Source organism: Linepithema humile, chromosome 5, assembly GCF_040581485.1.
Source record: "Linepithema humile isolate Giens D197 chromosome 5, Lhum_UNIL_v1.0, whole genome shotgun sequence".
Lineage (NCBI taxonomy): Eukaryota > Metazoa > Arthropoda > Insecta > Hymenoptera > Formicidae > Linepithema > Linepithema humile.
In genome coordinates, this window is record NC_090132.1 from 9,613,974 (window position 1) to 9,631,173 (window position 17,200).

General features: G+C 33.7%; 4 protein-coding genes across 9 annotated transcripts in view; 2 read left to right on the forward strand and 2 right to left on the reverse strand.

The window, feature by feature from the left end:
• Window positions 1–540, reverse strand: part of Su(var)3-3 (lysine-specific histone demethylase Su(var)3-3) — a 97,504-nt gene extending 96,964 nt beyond the window's left edge. Inside the window, exon 1 of one of the 3 annotated variants that reach the window (XM_067354979.1) lies at window positions 343–540. In XM_067354979.1, the coding sequence (XP_067211080.1) occupies window positions 343–366 (24 nt within the window). In that variant the 5' untranslated portion in view covers window positions 367–540. The remainder of the gene's footprint in view (window positions 1–342) is intronic. The other 2 variants (XM_012370180.2, XM_012370182.2) reach the window with 2 other exon arrangements.
• Window positions 541–626: 86 nt separating this feature from the next.
• LOC105674080 (thialysine N-epsilon-acetyltransferase) lies at window positions 627–1,633 on the forward strand. The gene is made up of 4 exons (XM_012370184.2): window positions 627–874; window positions 934–985; window positions 1,057–1,259; window positions 1,333–1,633. Exons 1-4 carry the CDS (start codon window positions 809–811, stop codon window positions 1,492–1,494), a joined length of 483 nt encoding a protein of 160 aa, XP_012225607.1. The 5' UTR covers window positions 627–808; the 3' UTR covers window positions 1,495–1,633.
• Window positions 1,634–3,759: 2,126 nt separating this feature from the next.
• TppII (Tripeptidyl-peptidase II) overlaps window positions 3,760–17,200 on the forward strand; it is a 93,414-nt gene continuing 79,973 nt past the window's right edge. Inside the window, exons 1-2 of the mRNA XM_067354972.1 lie at window positions 3,760–4,094; window positions 4,326–4,369. The gene's annotated coding sequence lies outside the window, so the exon portion shown is untranslated. The remainder of the gene's footprint in view (window positions 4,095–4,325; window positions 4,370–17,200) is intronic.
• The window catches only part of Sulf1 (Extracellular sulfatase Sulf1), a 73,721-nt gene continuing 61,280 nt past the window's right edge, over window positions 4,760–17,200 (reverse strand). The window contains exons 5-17 of one of the 4 annotated variants that reach the window (XM_067354971.1): window positions 16,522–16,672; window positions 16,178–16,353; window positions 14,988–15,098; window positions 14,006–14,298; window positions 11,147–11,494; window positions 10,832–11,021; window positions 10,506–10,755; window positions 10,250–10,432; window positions 9,038–9,983; window positions 8,573–8,974; window positions 8,306–8,497; window positions 8,139–8,226; window positions 4,760–8,040 (exon numbers count right to left, since the gene is read on the reverse strand). In XM_067354971.1, coding sequence (XP_067211072.1) covers window positions 7,947–8,040; window positions 8,139–8,226; window positions 8,306–8,497; window positions 8,573–8,974; window positions 9,038–9,983; window positions 10,250–10,432; window positions 10,506–10,755; window positions 10,832–11,021; window positions 11,147–11,494; window positions 14,006–14,298; window positions 14,988–15,098; window positions 16,178–16,353; window positions 16,522–16,672 — 3,424 coding nt within the window. In that variant the 3' untranslated portion in view covers window positions 4,760–7,946. Of the gene's footprint in view, window positions 8,041–8,138; window positions 8,230–8,305; window positions 8,498–8,572; window positions 8,975–9,037; window positions 9,984–10,249; window positions 10,433–10,505; window positions 10,756–10,831; window positions 11,022–11,146; window positions 11,495–14,005; window positions 14,302–14,987; window positions 15,099–16,177; window positions 16,354–16,521; window positions 16,673–17,200 lie in introns of all 4 variants that reach the window. The other 3 variants (XM_012370113.2, XM_012370115.2, XM_012370112.2) reach the window with 3 other exon arrangements.

Sequence of the window (17,200 nt, forward strand, 5' to 3'; positions counted from 1 at the left end):
AATGTTTAGTCATTATGCACCTATATTCAGATATGTATTCGACCCGAAAATATCTACATATACGATCGGAAGTGAAAGATATTAATGACGCCAACCGTTAAAACCAAAATATAGCCTCACTTTTCACTTGCAATGTGAAAAATAAAATTTCTATACATAACTTCAAAATATTAAAAAAAAATTAATATATTTTTTTTTTATTATCGCATAAAAATGAAACGCAAACTAAACAACATAGTTTTAACGTTACAACAATTGATGTTTCGTACTTAACCACAAACGTCGAAGGAAACATTATCATGCATTTAAACAATACGCTATATGTATATATAAAACATTTACCTTTGCTCTCTTCCTGCGACTCATGTCGTTTCGATGATTTAAACGTAATAACTTGATTATTTGTTATTGATTAAAGGCAATAACCGTGATGCAAAAGGCTCAGGTTTGTTTTGATGCTTGAAACAGCCGGCACATATAAACGCAAGATCGGCAACCATGGGTAATGTGAAAATGTAGCTGCTTTTAGAGCCCTCTGGTAATCAGTCATTGTACTTCAGGGAAATTGTCCGATTCGCTGCGCTAAAGGTAATCAAAAGATATAAACAGATATAAATGTTCCACTCGTCATATCAATGATCATATCTCCTTGTAAGTTCTTTGAAAGTCGTATCAACGATCATATCTCCTTATGTGTTCGAGGATTACCGTGTTCATTTTTTGCTATACTATTACTTTCGTTAATATTTTTAAATATTTACTATTGTATTATAACATATAAAGTTTAAATCCGTCTTCCACATTAATAATGGCTGAAATAATTATACGAAAAGCTAGACGAGAAGATTGTAAAGCTATTAAAACACTTATACAGGTAAATTTTGTCGATAATGGATCAATACAGTGGATTTTATATAAAAATATTTTTTATAGGAATTGGCAGACTATGAGAAGATGCCAGATGGACCAACACTTGATCAAGAGAGTGAGGTTTATGTACAATATTATATCATAAATTACTTAAAGGCAATAATATCTAATGATACAAATCTTTAGCTTTAGAAAGAGATGGCTTTGATGGACAGCCATTATTTTTTTGCAATGTGGCAACATCAAATGAAAAACTTATTGGTTATGCTATTTTTTATTACTCTTATTCTACATGGTGTGGAAAAATTATGCATTTGGAAGATCTCTATGTGACAAAAGAGTTTCGAGGAAAAGGTGTTGGTGATAAACTTCTGAAATCTGTTGCAAAAGTATGTTTACTCAGAATTATATATGCCACACATATATCTAATTAAAATATAAATATATATAAAATCTTTACAGGAATCAGTTGACACCAATTGTAACCAATTGGATTTTGTGGTTCTCAACTGGAACCCAGCACAAGAGTTTTATAAAAAACATGGAGCTAAAGATTTGACATCTATAGAAAAATGGCATTATTGTCGTATCTCTAATGCAGAATTGATGAAATTGGCATCTTAATGTGAATAGCATAAACCAAAATATCCATACTAATTGATAGTATTACTTTGTATTTATATACAATATATATTTTTTATTTATAACATTTTATTTTTTGTAAAATAAAATTTGGAAATAAATTTCTTATATGAATGTTAAATGTTATGCTATTTATTAAAATATTGTTACAGCATATATGACACACAAGTCTAACAATATAATTTTTCTAATAAAAGTGAAACAGTGTAGGCAACTTTTAGATTTAACTTCTCTCATTCTAGGGTGACTCAGAAACATTTCACTATTTAGAAGCACATAAATTATCAACAGCTGAGATTGTCATAATAAACAAAAACAATGATGCTAAAGGTATGCTATTATTTTATTGTTATATTTATTCTATCTATTATCTGTTATATGATCTTTTATATACTTTATTTTTGCATATATTTTATTATGGAAAACTAACCTAAATCATGTTTTTTTATTTTTATATCAATGAAAAATTGTAACAAGATGACACAAACATAAACTTATTTTCTCTTTGATTACTTGCTTATCATATATTATGAATGTTATAGATATTAAAGGGATTGCTCACCATCACAAATCATTGTCAAAAGATGCCTAACAGAGGATTCTTTTATTGGTTAACTATAATATTTAACAGGTATTTAATACAATTTTTATACATATCTTATATAGCTTGTAACTTGTTTATATGTAATTTTCAAGGTAATAATTATTTTGAGGGTTGACCAAGAAAGAATTCAATCAGTTGGTCCAGATCGTGCATGTGCCGAATGGCTATTGAGAAATGGTGCTAGTGTTAGATGGAAAGGTTTTTCAAAACATTTGTCAGATTACAATAGTTTACCATCTGACGAAACTCGTTATTATATTCAAGCTATAGATGCTACAGATTCTGGAATAACTCACGTTGGATTTCCATATTTTGGTTAGTATAGTAAACTTAATAAGTTATTTTGTAACATTATTTGCAAAGAATAATCTTTGGTAATATAAATATACTTGATAATATAATTTAAAACGGATTTAAAACAGATATTAGTCTAGAATTTTTATTAAATAGAACAGATAGATTGGTATAGCCAAATATATGTTTGATACTAAAAGATAGTAACTAGAGATAATAAGAGACTAGAAATAATTATTGTTCAAAAGTAACATATATTATAAATAAATTTTCACATTAAAGAATAATTGTATCATTGTGTAATATTCATAAAAGGTTTATGCAGTATTGTTACTTACAGAAATTCAGTTGGTTGCAGGTATATTGATGAGATAAAACTGATACGCTGTTTTTACTTATATAATGGTGCTCTGCCATTATTGTCAGCAGTGAAAGATACTTTAACCACCCTTGAAATCAAAGATTGTAAGAGTATTACTGACAATGGAGTGCGTAGTTTGAAAAAATTGACGTATGTACATTTATATTAGCTACAAAACATTATGTGCGATATTAAAGATTATTATTTTTTATAATTATACATACAATTGAGATACTGTCATTTTTTGTATTTTGACTAGAAATCTGAAGACTTTAAAGCTCGGTGGTATGCCATACTTGGAAGATAAAAATTTACTTAGGAAAGAACTTGCAGAAGCTCTGCCAGATTGTAAAATAGAATTTAATTAAATTACGTAAAACAATAATTCATTTTAATAGTATTTATAAAAAGTAACAAAAATAGTATTTAAACTTAATCTAACCTAACCTAATCTAACAACACTAATAAAATCATTTGCAATAAAATCGTTTATACGTCTATAAAATATTTAAAGATTGTTAAGTATATACACATATATATATATATATGTAAAAAATAAAAATATGAAGAAATAATATACTACTTTCATTTTTTTTTCGATATTACTTACAATATCAAATGTTTTTTACATAAAAAAACTCCGCAATGAAAAGGATCTACAATGTATAAAATATTAAATGTGATCATACATTATTCTTTATATGGGAAAAATATAAAAAATATAAAAATATAAAAAATACATTAAGGTGCCTTTTCACGCTAAAATTGAGTGTCAAGCATCAACATGAAAAGGCATCTTCATAGTTGCAAATATAAGGTGGCAGCACTGCCATGAATTATGTCTGAAATTAGTAGCGCGATTTTCAAGACTTTCCGCCGTTATTTACCGCCATTACCGCCGTTCTGTGTTGAACGTGTTGAACGCTTCGTGCTTCGTGTATCCGGGCGTTATTTCTTTGTCTTAATTTAAATATAAAATACACATTGGGAGTGCCGTACAAAGTATCGCGCAATCATGATGATTCTATAAAGTCTGCTCCGGGCGTGTAGTGTCGCGCGATTTTCGTGATGTGATAAGATGCGCATCGGGAGTGCCGAGATCGCGCGATCGTAATGATACGATAAAATACGACGGAAATGTATGCAATGTCGGGAGTGTTTAAAGTGTTGAGTGTCATTGTATTTCGATAATTAGTGTGCATAAGATCGTAATCCTGTTTTTTTCGAGTTTTATCCAAAGGCGATATATCAGGATCAAAAGTGCTGGTGAAAGTCCGGGGCGTGGAGGGGCAACAGTGGAGCAACAGTGGAGCAACAAGTGAGGTTAATAATTTATTATTTATTATTCATTATTTGTGCGGAATATATTAATCGTTTATTAAAGTATTCAATAAAAAATATATTTACAGTATTTAATATTTATAATTATTTCTAATAATTTGATACAAATTAAGTTTTTGATTAAATAATTTGATTAAATAATTTATTCGTAAAATAATTATTTATGAAAGAATTTTGATGTTGTTATAATTGAAATTTGTTTGTAATTTACAGATCAACGTTGGAATTCCAACTCCACTGTTGCACATTGTAATATGGTGAGTACATTATTTTAATCTTGAAGAAATTGAGGATATAATAGAAGAAAATAATAACTAAATGTAGCAGGATCTATAGGTCTGTTCTTTATAGTTGAACTGGCTGTACTAGTTCAGAGTACTAGTTTATCTTTTTCCCTCCACATTGGAAGGAGAAAGATAAACTCTGAACTAGTGCAGTCAGTTCAGCTGTAAAGAACAGATCTTATATAAATGCTAACATTTTTGAAACTTGTGAATTGGATGTGTGATTCTCTTTACTTTTAACTTTTTTATATAATTGATATATGATGCTTATTTTTTATAACTTTTTTAATAACAGATTTAATAACAGATAAATCAATAGGAACTTACATTAATTTGATTAAATAAATGTATTAATTAATCATCTTTCTGAAAAGTAACATTTTATTACAGAATTTAATACATAAAAAATTCAAAAAAATATTTGTCAAATTTTTTTCTACTAGTTCAATTAAATGTATAAATATTATTTATCTACTTTTCATTGCCTATATACATACACATATATATCTGATTGAATTTTTGTAGTAACTAAATAATATTTTAATTTAATGTTTGTTATATTCAAAAAGTGAGAAATGATATAGTATCATACCACACAGACAAAATGTTTTTTTTTTTCTAAATTCTAAATTGCTTAAGCCTCCTGGTTTTTTGCCCCAGTCATATTGAATTATTCTTGAATTCATGAATTATGATTCAAAAAATGTGCACTTAATGTCAAATTCAATTTTGCACTTAGTGTCAAATTCAATTTTTTCACCAGTCACGTTTGATAGTATAAAATCAATAAAATATATCAAAGAATCTTAGTTTGTAGAAATTAAATTAAAGCTATAAATTTGTATCAACTATTATAAGACTCAAGTTTGGCTGGAAATATGTAGGATACATACAGATATACATGCATTTATTAATGTAAGATAATCAAAAAAAAGTTTTCATATATTTTATTTGATTTATATTATTTAATTTATACTATCAAAGGCGAAAACAGTGGCACATGAAAAAATTAATTTATTACATCAAAAATTTGTATGATATCTCGCTTTTGTCATAATTCAATATAATATTGTAATGGAGAAAGAATTTCTTTTAGATACATTGTTTTCTTTTGTTACATTTCTTAAGGAAATAGATGAATAACAGTTTATAGTATGTAATGTGCAGAATTTTTTAGGAAAGATAGAATGCTGATTGAAAGATTGTGTTGTTGCTATACATAATCTCAAATTCCTATATAACATACAATATGATACAATATTTAATATCTTAAATATTAAATTAATAAATTGTTATATAATTATATTAACAAAAGTGGAATTTATGACAAGAATATAAATAATGAAAAGGAAACTTATTATTACTACGTTCTAAACAGCAATATATAGACTGCTTATGTTTCTACAGCATATTCAGTTAAAATATAGTATATTATTCTTATCTCTATTTTTTAATAACTATATTAGTGTACATCAGCATTCTATTTTTCCTAACATATATTTTACATTATTAATCCGCTACTAAAACAGCTGTGCATTTGCTAAAGTAATGTGAAGTGTTGACGACGAACATTATATTTATCGTGAAATTAAAATAGTTTAAATCCCAAGTAAAAATTTTATAATTATAATAATATTTACAGTTTTTTATAATTGCCTTGAAAGTCCAACTAAAGTTTAGATTACACTGTGCGACACGAATTTTGGCACTTGAGCAATGAAAATGGATTTCGATAGGTTTTTTCCCGTAGAATTCGGATCCGAAAAGAAAATTAACGAATTGGCTCTAGTTTTTGCAAAAAACGGTGTCAAATGTGCAAAAAAACGTGTTTTTGGCCATTTTTGAGTACCTGTAGAAAAATAACGCGAGCTAATAGAACCTTCTAAGTGGGATGAAATTAAAGCTTGAACCTTGGCCTTTTAAACTAAAAAAGAAAAAATCAGGTATCATAACCTTGGGGTACTCGGGAAGAGAAAAGGTATCAGGGCAAATCTACGGTGAATATGCTAGCCGATTATTGTTGGATGCTCATTCGTGATTCTTCTCAAACTACCTATAAACGGAAAGCACAACGATCCGTGAAAATACAGGGGAATCACATTCCAAAAAGCACATAGAGGAAAACGTTTCTTTGCATTTAATATATACGTATTTGTTTGACTTGTATCTGTTTCACTGAAAATAAATAATATTTTACACGAATATTATTTTATTGTTGAATATTATTATAAAATTATTCTTTTGTTATATATAATCCCGATTCGGAAGAGACAATAGTATTTATATAAAAGCACCCAGATTACTAAGTTAGAGAACGTAGAGAATAATGCGCGCGGAGAGGAAACCATGTACTGAAATTGGTGCGCGCTCGTATAGAAAAGCTGTTCCCGAGTATCCCAAGGTCATGATACCTGATTTTTTCTTTTTTAGTTTAAAAGGCCAAGGTTCAAGCTTTAATTTCATCCCACTTAGAAGGTTCTATTAGCTCGCGTTATTTTTCTACAAGTACTCAAAAATGGCCAAAAACACGTTTTTTTGCACATTTGACACCGTTTTTTGCAAAAACTAGAGCCAATTCGCTAATTTTCTTTTCGGATCCGAATTCTACGGGAAAAAACCTATCGAAATCCGTTTTCATTGTTTAAGTGCCTGAAAAAAAGTTCAAAAATGTCGGACAGTGTTATCCATCCTTGCTGTAGAATCAATATTAAAGTGTACAATCAGTATCAATGGTTGTAAAGTTTCTTTTGGCAGTGCATTATAAGAGCATCTGTATTTTTTACATCACATGAAAAGATAGCAGAGCTTTTAAATAAAATGGCAGCATTTGATAAATATTTCTTTCCAATTATTTACCACAAATAATACTTTGCACAAAGATTATAGTTGGCAAGGGAAGATCAAGTTATTCTTTTCGTTGTGCGCATTCACAGTCTTCTATTACACAGCTGATTCCATTAATTTATTATAATAAGAGAATCTCCAGCAAAAATTTTTATATATTGGCATTAGTTTATGTCGACATGTTTACAGTGAAAAAAATGAATATTATGCTCTTATTAATTTACAAAAGAATGCAAATATCTCGAAAATTCCTCAATCAAGAGTATAATGAAACAAATTATTTGCACTCATAATTATTTTTCTTACTACATATTTTCAAAATTAAAAAAATTAAATAAATTAAAAAAGAATAAGAACTATATGTATATAAAATAGAATGACATCACCTAGTTGTGTCTTTTGACCATTGATAGTCTAAATTAAATAAAACTTACAGCTATAAATTTTTTTAAACGTGCTCCACACATAGTGCACATGAAAATCCTACAATTAAATTTTTCAGTCGCTATAAAATGTTACATGGAAAACGTGCGTAATTTGGATGATAAAAATCTAATAGAATTGAAAAATTATTAATTTAAATATCACCGTAATCTTCGTTATTTATTACTAAATAAATTAGGCTACTAAATGCATTATGAAATCAATGTATACCTAAGGCAATTTATCACGCGGTTGTTGAAGCGTATAAAAAAAGATACATTAATCAGTATTGATGTCTATAATTATGACGTCGGGGATTTATTGAATCTTGATGATGTCGGAAGCTACTTTGCCAGCTTCTGCTGCGCCTATTCCAACTGAAAGAAGGATGATTACGTTAAATATCATATCATATTATATTTCGTTAAATTATAATATTTTCGTTTTAAGTATTTAGAATTATTTCTATACTTACTTCTGTAACTTCTTCCGTCTTTTGTTGGGTGGGCTACCAAGTTCGCTTTCATGTATAATTTGTAACGCTGAAGGTACAAATGTATCATCTGCTAAAATAATTTATAAAATTTTTAATATTAAACACATGATATATAAATTTCCGCATATTTTACAATGAACACGTACCGAACGCATCGTTATATTTTCTTTTCGAGATATATCGTTGATGTTGCTGGAGTTGTGGCATAGCCTCTCTTGCGCTACCGACTGTACAATCCCATGTACCTTTACATCCCTTCAAGTGCTCTAATTGGTCATGTAGATAAGATCTTTCAGTGGGTGTCAAAGATGACACTCTATTCCATTGTTCAAATGGATCTAGCAGGGATTCAGATAACATTAATCATTCCGCTTATTCAAGGTTTTATTTCCTGAGATTTTATTTATACTTACCGATTCTTAAATTATAATACGTCACTAATCCCGTAGTAAACTCGCAATAAAGAAAATTGTGCGTCACGTTAATTGTGCGTATGCACGAATACGTGTTATTATTAGCATTCATGCAAAAGCAGAATGGTCCCGCATTCCACAGAGGTGCGGTGCGCCAGTGATCGTTATCGTGCTCGAAGCAGTTCATTTTCTCCGTTAGACACTCCTTTTCCAGCTTGGCTTTCTTTCTGAGTTTTCGCTCTTTCTTCTTCAAGCGCTCCTCCTTCAATCGCCGTCTCTCCTCTCTAGCGATCTCTTTCTCATCCTTCTTCGTATCGGATTCGCAGTAACATTTATGTCGCGCTTCTAACGGATTGTTCGACAACGGCGGCAGGCGACCGTTATTAGTAGTCGTCGTGATACCTGCATTAAAAATTATTTAAAAATAATAAATGAAGATCGAAGAAATTTTATTTAGAATTTTACCTTGTTTGTGTTTCCTGTCGGGAGCTTCAAGAATGGTAACGTCAATCCTGGCTGGTCCGAGAAGTCCCGACGTTCTGTTCTTTTGTACCTTAGGATATCTTTTCATCGGCGATGTCGTAGTCGTTGGTGTCGTAGACATACTTCGAGATCGATCAACGCTCGCATCTTGACTGATAGCCGAGTTGGTTCCTGGCACTTCCGTTATGTGCGAAGTCATTGCCATAGTCGTTTCGGTAACTGTGACCGATTCCGTAGTATGATCTTCGTTGAAATCGTTAGTACTTCTAAATACATCAGCGATTCTTTGTCGCGTTGTACTTCCTTCTACGATTGTATTGGTCGCAGTCGTAAATTTGTGCTGATTGTAATTGTATCTCTCACCAGTCGTAGAATCTTGCGTAGACGATGTAGCATCGCTGCTATCAGTTGTATTCATAATAAGCGTCACACGCGGAGCATTGTCGTGTACGCTGTTCGTAAGCAGCGTATTATTTTTGCGATGGTGATGCACTTTTCTGCGCCTCTGTGGCTTATCCTCGTCGATTTCCGTTCTGTTCGTAGAAGTTTCCTTATTTTTCTGGCGACGGGGCGATTTCCTCGGCTTAATCGTCGTAAAGATTGTCGTTATCGGCGTCTCAGTGACAGTTTCCGTGGTAGAAGTTTCAGTGGTTGTACTGTATTTATTGAATTTCCTCTCCGTTGAAATTGAAACTTTATCGTCACCTAGAATTGTACTAATTTTCGCAGCAGACTCCGTCGTCGAGCTCGTGATACGATCTGTAGTGGTATGAGCAATCTTATCGTGTTTTTTATGATGACGACTCGCATGATTTTTTGGAGGATGATGAGTTTTATGCGAGCCGCGAGATTCTTCTGCGTCAGCGAGTTTCTCCTCATTATCCGGGATGAAATGTGGACGTTTGATCATTAAATGCCGGCGAATCTCCTGTAAAAAAGTCGACGAAAAAGAAAAATTTAGAATCGAAATATCGTATATCGTTTAGTCCATAGATTTTTGCCTGATATAAAAAGATTGGCGTAATAAAAAGATAACTAAAAAATTGGCGAGATAATTCTTTTATAATTATAGAGAAAAAAATAATGCACAAAATTTCGAAGAGAGATTTTTATATTTTATTATAAATTTAGCAGCTAATTTTTTTCTAACTTTGACTAAGCCTTAATTAAAAACAAATTATGAATGCAATATACTTTCAACGTTTCCAGCTGCATTCGCATATCCCGGATCTGCTGCTCGATCTCTCGTCTCGAGATTCGCCACTCGTTAGGATCTTGATACACAATTTCAGTGCAATTTACACCCCCTTCCGGTAAAACCAAGCACTTCGGCGATAACGCTTTTTCTACTTCGGATGATTGACGATCTCGTGTTTGCTATCGATAAAAGAATAAATTTTTTATTCCAAGATTTACGTATATAAGATAATAGCACTTTGTCAAACGTTACCTTTAAGTCATCCAGTTCTTCCTCTATACTTTCCATAATCTTTGTGACATGTTCTATAGGGTCTTTCTTCGTGACACTCCTCCGCACCCTACGGTGCCTTTTTATTACGTCGTTCACATTAAGTCGACCTTTTACAACTTTATCTAGAGTGAGATCGAAGTCGTATAGCAAATAGTCGTAATCCAAGTAGTTGATTTTATCTTGTTTGTCAGCATCATAAATGTCCGCAACTCTTGATCGATTGTTATTTCTATAAAATATATGTCATCTATATATTTTATGATAAAAAGTATTTTTGCTGCGATATTTAACGATTACTTTCATACCTAGATGATCGTACACTCTTGTGGTCCAGCTTCACTTCCCGCGCGAGCATATCTAACTCTTGAAGAAAGTCCTCGTCGTCTTCCTCATCAATAGCACGCCTATCGCGTTCATCTCCGAAATTAAAATCATCGTACAAGTCCTCGTTATTTTTCTTGCTTGATATGGTACCGTCTGATACTTCTCGCTTGCCTACGTCGAATTATCTTATAATTATCTTGCATAATAATTAATTTGAATACAACTAATTTTATAATGATTATAATAATTTAAAGAACTAATGATAAAACTATTGTAATAAAGCTAAGGACATTCACCTCGCTTGGTGAAGTATCCCGTCATATCGCTGTAAGGATCCATTCGACGGTCTCTCGAGAAACCGTATCTCTGCTTGTCGTAATCGTTAGATTCAAGCCTCGTATAGATCACGCCGTTGGGCGTGAAACAAGCGCACTTCTTCGACACTCTTTGCGGCGGCAGGGGTGCCGCGTACCTGCACTTGTGCCGTCGCCACCGGTGTCCATCCCTCTCGCATCGCCACTTCTGTCCGGGAAGACAATCAGCCTGTGCTTCCGGTCGCGAGCACTCCGCCGCGAGACGCTCGTGTTTCGTCGCGTAGGGCGTGTGCACCGGATGCACCCTATTGTCGAGATGCGGATCCGAGCCTAAAAATCGCGAATATATAAATCTCAGATTAATATCGTCGTTAGATCCAAATTTTAAATTACCCACAAAATTAGTTTTCAAGCAATTACATATTCTTTTATTATATATAATATATAATATATTATATATTTATATATTATATAATATATAATATATATATAATATATATAATATATTATATATAATACTTTAACAGAAATTATTTTCTCGGTGCATTATTTTATTTAGTTTCTTGAAATTTCCATCCAAATGTAAGATTGTCGTATCGCATCAGAAAGGAAACCGAGGTGGTTTACGAATGAAATCACCAGCCTCTAGTGAGAACGGATGTATAACCATAAAACGTTTACGATATGGAAAACACTGAGATATAGAATGATCAATGTGACTTCATATTCAAACAGACACTCATAAAGCTAAACATAATGTGGCGCGACGTTAGAGGAACGGAACTCGACTTCCTCGAAGCTCCACGTCTGCGACGATAAAGAGAAATTATTTGACGATGCAGACTCCATCGCGGGCGAAAAAATAAGCTGCCATTTGCGAGTCGGACACCAATAAAGTAGGATTAGAACGTGAACGACGCGTTTCCTAGCTGAAAAAACAGCGCGTGCGAAACGGCCTCTTCATCGCGATAGTTCAGTGCGTCCAAGTTTACATTCTTTATGCAAGGTTGGGATTCTCGCGTTTGGAAAGGTCGTATGATGTGTATATACCCGGTTTTTACTCGCACCGTCGCCAAAAATATCCTCGTAACAAAGTGCTCTCCTAATAATCTCGAGAGGAAAATAAGAAGAGAGGTGTCCCCCCGTCAATCCCAGGGACCGGGTATTTATGCTAATGCATACCAGGGAAAGAACTCGTTCTTCCGCGCGTGTACGCGTAATACGCGACGTACGCATCTGGCGTAACGGTAGGTTTTATAATGCAACTTTGCTGCACACGCATCTGCTTTCGAGCCAACGGATCTATCCGGGATCTCTGGGAAATCAGTGTCGCGATCTTATTTTAAAAACCTTATACATGCATTAAATAATATATATATATATATATAACAAATAATTATAATATATATAATTATAATTTATTTTATTTTATATATATATATATAGAATATGAATGCATTAAAATATCCGTTTGATTACTAGGTGCGCAACTAAGTTTCCGGGTTTTTTTTATCAATGCAAAATGGAAAATTTCAAGAGAAATACAAAAAACGATTTATTCAAAGTATCGTCCCTCGCTAGCTACACATTTTTGCCATCTCTCTGGCAATACATGAATACCGCGACGATAAAACGATGCGTCTTTGAATCGAAACCATTCATCCAACCAGTTTCGCACTTCTTCGAAATTGGCCAAGTGTAGCCCAGCCAAGCCATGCGCCATCGACCGGAACAAGTGATAATCGGAAGGGGCCAGGTCTGGTGAATACGGCGGGTGCGGTAGCAGATCCCATTTCAGCGTTTTGATGGTGTCCTGGACGATGGAAGTGCGATGGCACGGAGCGTTGTCGTGCTGCAATATCACTCGTTCGTGTCTCGTGTCCCATTCTGGCCGTTTTTCGAGCAATGCATGGTTCAAATTTATCAATTGTTGTCGATAGCGATCCCCATTGACAGTTTCGCCCGGTTTCAGCAGCTCATAGTACACGATTCCTTTCTGGTCCCACCAAATGCAAAGCATTGTCTTCTTTCCGAAGCGATTTGGCCGTGCCGTCGATGTTGATGCTTCGCCAGGTAAAAGCCACGATTTTTTGCGTTTGGGATTCTCGAAATATATCCACTTCTCATCGCCAGTAACAATTCGATGCAAGAAACTCTTTCTTTCATGCCGCAAAAGCAAAATTTCGGAAGTGGCTCTTCGATATTCCATCTGTCTCTCAGTCAACTCATGCGGCACCCATTTTCCTTCTTTTTGAATTTTTCCCATGGCATGTAAACGTTTGGAAATACCTTGGCGAGTCATGTTTAATGCCTCCGCAAGTTGATCTTGTGTTTGTGTATCATCTTCATCCAATAACGTTTGCAGATCGGCGTCCTCAAATGTTTTTGGTCTTCCGGAGCGCTCCTTGTCCTCAGTGTCGAAATCGCCACTTCTGAAGCGTTTAAACCAATCTTCACAGGTAGTTTTCGATGGTGCATGTTCGCCGTAGGCTTTTTCAAGCAAACGACGTGCTTCAGCTGCATTTTGTTTCAAGTTGAAGCAGAAAAGCAAAGCTTCCCGCAAATGCTGTTTATTTGGCACAAAACTCGACATCTTTCTTGTTAGAAAAAATATTTTTGCGTTGCGATATCTGTTGGTATTATGACTGGTTATTGTTGACAGATGTCCAAGTTAATAAAAAAACACAACTTTAGACATGTATATCGACTACATGTATCGTTAGCGCCATCCATGTGTAAAACCCGGAAACTTAGTTGCGCACCTAGTATGTTGAGAGCTAGTATTTTCTAAATTTCTAAAGATATATATAAATATGTGATTAGCAATGGCAAATAACTCACTTGTTTCGTCGATAATTGAATCTTCGAACTCTTCGTCGTCTGAAATATCCTGGTCGCTTCCGGTATCGTTTTCTGTAAATCGATGCTCCACTTCAACGTCGGAGTCCGTATCGGTGATATCGTCGTCCTCCTCTTCCGGTGTCGAGCTTGGCGACTGCTTAGCCTGTGTAGTATTTTGCCTCCTAGCTTCTCGCACTTTCGACTCAGCGATAGATTCCGGAATTTCGCGACGTCCAGAGGACTCGATCAGGAATGTATCAGGCCACTTGAACTTCGACCTTCTGCCGTGCTTGCTGCTGTAACAACGGGCTTTACTCACGAACGGGAAATACGATCGATGCTACAGATGGTTCGCTTTAAATAGAGAGAGATTGCACTTCGCATAACGTAATTATTAATGTTGTAATAATTTAATGAAGTTAAAAAAGATGAAAATTCAGCTCGCTGTGAAGTGAAACCTGTAAAAAGTACCGCCGCAAAAAGTCTGCTTTAGTAACATAACTTTACTTAACCAAGTCAGAAAGTTCTGACAAATTAATGAAGTTATAAAACAGGTATTTTAACTCGTTGAAATCCGGTTACGCGACCCCCATTAAAGTTAGGCATTCAAGAATATTAAGCTCAATATTCAATTGAAAATTACTTCATTGACAATATTGTAGGAGTTTTACGCGCGCCATACGTAACATAACGCATCGTAATAAATGATTAGTAAGTAAAAAATAAAATTATTCTCTTGAATTTTTTAAGCAAATTTTTCACTAAAAAATTCACAGCTAAATTAGAGTTTCGCTAAAACTTTTTCATAGACAATGCAAGTACAATGCATAAACAATATGTATTTGGATTTTATACATTTGTATACTACATTCAATCTTCGCAAATAATTCTCGAATATTCCAATGTTTTTGAAACATGATAAAATAGCAAGCTTAAAGATTCAAAAAGTACGATTGACGAAAAAAAGTTCTGATGTACTCACTTGAGAAAGAGTTTCTTGAAAGAGCGACCGTCCATCTGCGACGGCGTCTCGACGCCGGCGATATCCAGGAACGTCGGCGCCAGATCGATGTTCAAAACTATGTCGTCTACTCTGCAATGTTATGTAGATGTTTTATTGTTGACCCAATATCAGGGTCTTATACTTTTCAATTTATTTGTTCTTGTTTGTAACGATTTATTTGTTCTTAAACGAGTTTCTACGAGAACAAAAGTCAATGTATAATTTGCCATCGAAGTTTCGCGGACTACAGCATTATAATGACTCAGCACTGTATACTTAATATTCTATAAAGGCTCTTATAGCCATATGGCTGCACTTTCGGAGTGGCTGAGCTACTTGAAATACAGAACGTTTATTGACTCTGCGACATTTATTGATATTTGATTGCTTTCTGAGATATTGGACAAATCTAGTTAAAATTTCATTATAACGTTATTACAAAGAAAACTTTTAGTTTTTATTGAATTAAGTTTATAGAACAGGAAGATTCCGAAAAGACCGGTTCAATTTTATAAAAATACTACTCATAATTCAACATTTGGACTAACGATCGCAAATTCACGTTCGTATTATGATTTGGGAGTTTGTCGTCTATTTATTCAGTTATCATGTTATAGCGTCTGTTTTTTTTTCGTGGTTCAGTTTCATGGTCAGTAAAGATAATTTATCGCGTATTCGTAGCTCACAGTAGAACCGTAATTCCAGAAGACGGCAAGACAACGGCCACTTACGGGCAAGCGCTTTATTTATTACCGTGAAATCTTGCCGGGAGTTTAAGCGAACAAGTAGATTGTACGTTTGATGTCGAACCGTGGCAGCGGCACATCGCGGTGCTTTATTGCGCTATCACATCCTTATGTTTGTAGCGAGGAGTTATTGCACGGCTTTAATGAAAAGTCACTGGTTCTATATTTTTTTAACGATATGGTGTAATCATACAGTTGCAAATGTTTGTGGACATTGGCTGGTGATTATTTCTACTCTTTACAAGCATCGCTCGTTAATCTTTTAATTTTAATAGTATATGAATTTAAATTCTTAACATAACAGAGATTAATTTGTGCCTAAAATTCTGTAATGGTTATTTATTTAGATAGTTATTAAGAAAAGCATGCGATTAAATTTCAATAATAGAGAATCTATATTAAATATTTCATTGAGAGACTTACACGGATCCAGGTTCGATGCCAGGACCTCTAATAAGGAATGGCACCCTCACGTCGAACTCGAACGGAAAGCTCTTGCCTTTGATAAGCCCGAATTGCCCCAAGTGATATCCGTGATCGGACGTATAAATAATATACGTGTTATCCAGTTCACCCAAATCTTTCAATTCTTGATAAATCTGCGTCAATATTAATGTAACACGTATTAATGTAACATGAATAATGAATTATTTTGAAAACCAACGTTTTTATTGAATTTATAAAATAGCTTTTTACAATAACAGGATGATATTGGAAATTTTATACATTGTAAATAATTCCGTGCAAATTTTACGCATTATACGTACTCTGTCTACAGCAGCATCGACGCTCTGTAGAGTTTGCAGTCGTTTCGTCATTAATAGATCTGTGAACTGTTTGTGAATAGGTTGCATCTTCTGCGTAACTTGCAGTATCCATTGTTTATCGGGATTCGGCGCGTAATCGTATGCCGGTGTGCTGAAATACAAAAATGCGGACGTTATGCTAAATATTTATAATTCATGTGTCTGTTTATTGTTTTTTTTTCCATAGTATCCAAAGTATCGAGAACACTTTCTTTTATAGAAGTTTCAGACATAAATTTCAAAATACTCTTATATCATTTTATATCATTGCGCAATATTAGGAAAACCGCGCAACGCTAAATAGTTTTCCAATATCGGTCTTCGTGGTACTCGTGAAATATTAAAACGATTTACGATTTCGAATATCTAGCATTTCCTGAGAAATTCCCATAGGATCATCCTTCATTCGAGCTTCCGTCTCCGCTAGAAATTCACCAATAGCTAATTCGCTGCTACATTGCGAAATCTTGGCAGCCACGCGACGTCGCCCTTAATCACAATCGCGGTCCTCCGGTAGCGAGGTCTTAACGTGAAGCGGTTGGGATTTAGGAGCGTGCAACATAGTTTTGTCCCAGGAATCCTTGGTAGCTAGACCGAAATTGAATTAATCTCCCGTGGCTAGCGAGACGCCGATGCGACT